The 4,165-nt window shown below is 40.7% G+C and overlaps 1 protein-coding gene across 1 annotated transcript in view; it reads right to left on the bottom strand.

Moving 5' to 3' along the window:
• Positions 1-3,171: 3,171 nt before the first annotated feature.
• LOC102202318 (kelch-like protein 10) overlaps positions 3,172-4,165 on the bottom strand; it is a gene marked incomplete at its 5' end in the record, with an annotated part of 3,991 nt that continues 2,997 nt past the window's right edge. Inside the window, 2 exons of the mRNA XM_005740723.2 lie at positions 3,172-3,616; positions 3,970-3,992. Coding sequence (XP_005740780.2) covers positions 3,254-3,616; positions 3,970-3,992 — 386 coding nt within the window. The remainder of the gene's footprint in view (positions 3,617-3,969; positions 3,993-4,165) is intronic.

Below are 4,165 nucleotides of genomic sequence, written 5' to 3'. Positions count from 1 at the left end.
GATATAAATAAATGAGATGTGGCTGAAAAAACTTTTGCACACTATTGCACTTCCTGCATTTTTTGCCCTCCATACTGATCTGAAAAAACAGGCAAGCTCCTCTTCGCAGGTTTCTAACACCTCACAACATGGACTGGAACATACTTAGGAGTTTAGCTTTAATGTTTGCCTGTTATTAACCAAAGTCTATAGTAGTAGCTTTACTCCTAACATACCCTAATCTTCACTTATTCCCAATATGACCACAGCACTAACATAGAAAATGACAGCACATAATATAACCCAACTCTTAAGGTATTCTTCCAGTATCTGTGGTTGGGATTTGACTGTGAAGCCCATCAGTGTGGATACTCCTAAGTCATGGTCAGACCACAAAGACATCTCCACTGCATCCCCTTGCTGTGGCCTTAAGTGTTGAGATGTTTTCAGTGATAAATGCAGCATGGAGCCGATGTAGGGCTCAGTGTACAGTACAAGTGCTTCGCTCATGAATAAACTCACAGAGTGTGAAAATCAGTCACTAAACAACAGCAACCAAAAAGTAAAACTTTAACAAATAATGTTCTGCACTGAAACAACTCACTACACCTTCATTTCAGTCATTTCATGGTCTAAGTGTATGAAAAGGAACAACGATACACCCCTCTCCCAGCCTAAAATGTATCACTCTATGTATCAGTATTTATGAATAATTGGACGTGACCTTTATGTACACACAGTGTATATATATAAATTCCTATGCAGATGCACTCGAATGCACACAAAGCTCTGTTTGCCTCAAGGTGACTCTGACCAAAAACGAGCAACCAGTGCTTTGTCTGTGAGATAAAGAAGAAGACAAAAAGAGAGAAAGTGCAGAGGAGGGAAAGAGAAGAAGAGAGAGATTAAGAGAGAGAGAAAGGGAGAGGCAGAGAGAGGGGAGTGCATGCGGCAAAACAGAGGACGGACTGAAGTCATTCAAGCTTTTCTTCCCCCTGAATAATCCCAGTTTTGTCCAAATTTAGTTGGAGGAGATTGTGGAACATCCAGTCCTTGACATCAGCCAGAAAGTCATGTAAAAGCATCGACTTCTACTGAGACTGAATCGCTGCCTGACTTTTTTTTTCTTGAGCACGTTTGCATTTTTCTGTTTCTCAGTCTCTCTAGTTTCAATTATCTCAAGATTTATTTAATCACAAAAAGTCTCACTGCCAAAGGAAATGGACAGATGGATGGATGGAAATGTCAGAGGGAATAAAGCACCCTTTTCCACGGCTCTGTCGGGGCTTTAAGTGCAGACGGAGAACCATAAGGGCAAAAATAGTAAGTTCTTGTGATTGAAGTGTGTAGATCTGGAGGAAGATGAGCAATTCAATTCAATTTTATTTATATAGCGCCAAATCACAACAACAGTCACCTCAAGGCGCTTTATATTGTAAGGTAGACCCTACAATAATAGATACAGAGAAAAACCCAACAATCATATGACCCCCTATGAGCAAGCACTTTGGCGACAGTGGGAAGGAAAAACTCCCTTTTAACAGGAAGAAAACCTCTGGCAGAACCATACTCAGGGAGGGGCGGGGCCATCTGCTATGACCGGTTGGGGTGAGAGAAGGAAGACAGGATAAAAGACATGCTGTGGAAGAGAGACAGAGGTTAATAACAGATATGATTCAATGCAGAGAAGTCTATTAACACATACTGTGTGAAAAAGGTGACTGAAAAGGAAAAACTCAATGCATCATGGGAGTCCCCCAGCAGCCTATGCCTATTGCAGCATAACTAAGGGAGGATTCAGGGTCACCTGATCCAGCCCTAACTATGTGCTTTACCAAAAAGGAAAGTTTTAACTCTAATCTTAAAAGTAGAGATAGTGTCTGTCTCCTGAATCCAAACTGGAAGCTGGTTCCAGATAAGAGGTGCCTGAAAACTGAAGGCTCTCCCTCCCATTCTACTTTTTCATAGCAATGGCTATGAATACAGGAATTGCAATGAGCAATGTGTGAGCTAGCATCGCAGTTTTGGTATAAACTTTAATGCACCATTTATTAAAGTTTACAGTGCCTCTAAGCATCACAAGTATATGCATCAATACGTGTAATGTTATCATAGATCAACACAGAGGTCACAGGAAGTCCTAAAATAACTAATATACAGGACTAATAGCAGGTTGTATGTGACAAGCCTGGTTTGATGCAGATGTAGAGGATTGTATGAAAACATCATCCTAAAATTAAAAAAAAATTATAATGGAATGAGTTTGATTTAGAGTGTTTATAAAATGGAGCAGCAGGAACAATCCTGGGACAGGTTTGTCTGCTTGCAATAAGAAAAATGTAAGAAATGTTTACAGTAAATTGATAAATCAATCAATTCAGCATCAGAATAAAGATTATACCACCATGGATGGAGGATGTTCCTATGAACAGCTTTGCACATCACTGTCTACACGTTTACCTCCATAAGGTGTTGTGTTACTGGTGTTGCTTCAACCTTCATGTTGTGCAGGTTGGGGGATCAGATGTCCCTCTATAAGGGGGACTGCACAGCATTTTTATGCTTTCCCCCTTCTCCCACATCTTGAACCAATGTCCCACATTTTACAGGCTTTGCAGGACATCCACCTTTCTAAACACTGGATTTTCCTCAGTACATATAAAGTTGGTGCTTTTATCATGAACAAATATATCATTCTGTGCAATATAGTGGAAAATACCACAAAGCAGATGACAGATATACTGAGAAATAGAGTTATTTTTCAGTTTCACATAAGAGAAAAAATGGTGTGAAGCGACACAGTATATTTGTGTGATATTTGGCTAAAGATTCATAAATTGTCAGCTAGTGCTCCAAAAAGACCTATGGATACATCCTTACTCAAACCTATAGACTGTTACCAGACAGAAGCGCAGCTGAAATAACAAGGGGGAGTGAAAACTTGCCTTTATTCTTATTGTGTTTACCTAGCAAGAGTTGAAAAGTCCGACATGCGGCTTATTGTGATCTAGTCACCCTGTGTGCATGTCTGGTATGGCTACTCAGCAGCCATACATTACAGGGAATGAAAAAATCTTTTCAATTTGTTATTGTTGCAATTGCATTCTCTTAATAAAACCCAGTATCTACAGTGCAGGCTCTCCTACTGGAGGTTTTTGAGATACCTACAAAAAATGTCCAGTTCACCAGCAGTTTAATGCTCTAAAGATTTATTTCAGTCCTTCATGTTGGAGTCTCAGATGTTAACACATGGCAGTACAGCACTTTAAAGATGTTATGTGGACTCTGCTGACTCCATTGCTTCTTCTGGCACATTGGCAAGTGGCAGGAAGTCACGAGGAAAGGTGTACTCAGTCATGTTGCAAAGTCCGGACACCACACAGCAGCTCAAGGCGCTGCGGAAAATCTCCATGTCGCACGCCTCATACCACTCATTGGTTAAAGTGTCGTAGTACTCAACGTTCGAAGTGGTGGTGAAGCCGTTGAAACCCCCGACGACAAAGAGGCGATCGTCAATTACCTCAATGCCAAAGTTGCTGCGGGGGGTCAGCATAGAGGACACGAGGTTCCACGTATTGGAATGTGGGTTGTAAGCCTCAGCGGTGCGCAGACGGTTGTTTCCATCGAAGCCACCAACCTAAAAGTAAATACGTGGGTCAAATGATTGAATGTAAGTGTAACCAGTTTCACCGTACCCCTGTAAGAAAATGTACCTGCTATATGTCTTTAGCTGTTTTTGCACAGATACTCCAGAAAGTGACTGAAGAATTAAGTTGCAATATTGTCCAAAGTGTCCCTTAATATGTAGCAGATACAAGGAGATTGTTTACCTTAGGTGTGATCTGACTACTGGAAATACTCTGATTGGTTTAGGGTTTTACCTGGATAAAGTGAACAGCTACCTGACATATTCTCATGCTGTTATATGGAGTTTACACATAAAAGTTGTTTAAAAAAGGCCCATTAATGTCCCAGTATTTGCATCCTCACAGGCCCACATTTGTTGGGAATGTCTAGAAAAGATCAGGGTGCAGTGGTGTGTGAAAATGACTTCTGAATTAAAAGGAGAAAGTAAAATAAAGTAGAAGCCAGCTGTTGTGGAAGTCTGTATGAGACCTTTTTTCACTCAAGCCTCAACTACAGCTATTAAAGCACTGTTGTCTATCACACCACGCTATTATCAACG

The sequence above is a fragment of the Pundamilia nyererei genome, unplaced genomic scaffold, assembly GCF_000239375.1.
Source record: "Pundamilia nyererei isolate P.nyererei 1_Seehausen unplaced genomic scaffold, PunNye1.0 scaffold00102, whole genome shotgun sequence".
In the NCBI taxonomy this organism is placed as follows: domain Eukaryota; kingdom Metazoa; phylum Chordata; class Actinopteri; order Cichliformes; family Cichlidae; genus Pundamilia; species Pundamilia nyererei.
This window is presented reverse-complemented; position numbering and strand designations above follow the sequence as displayed.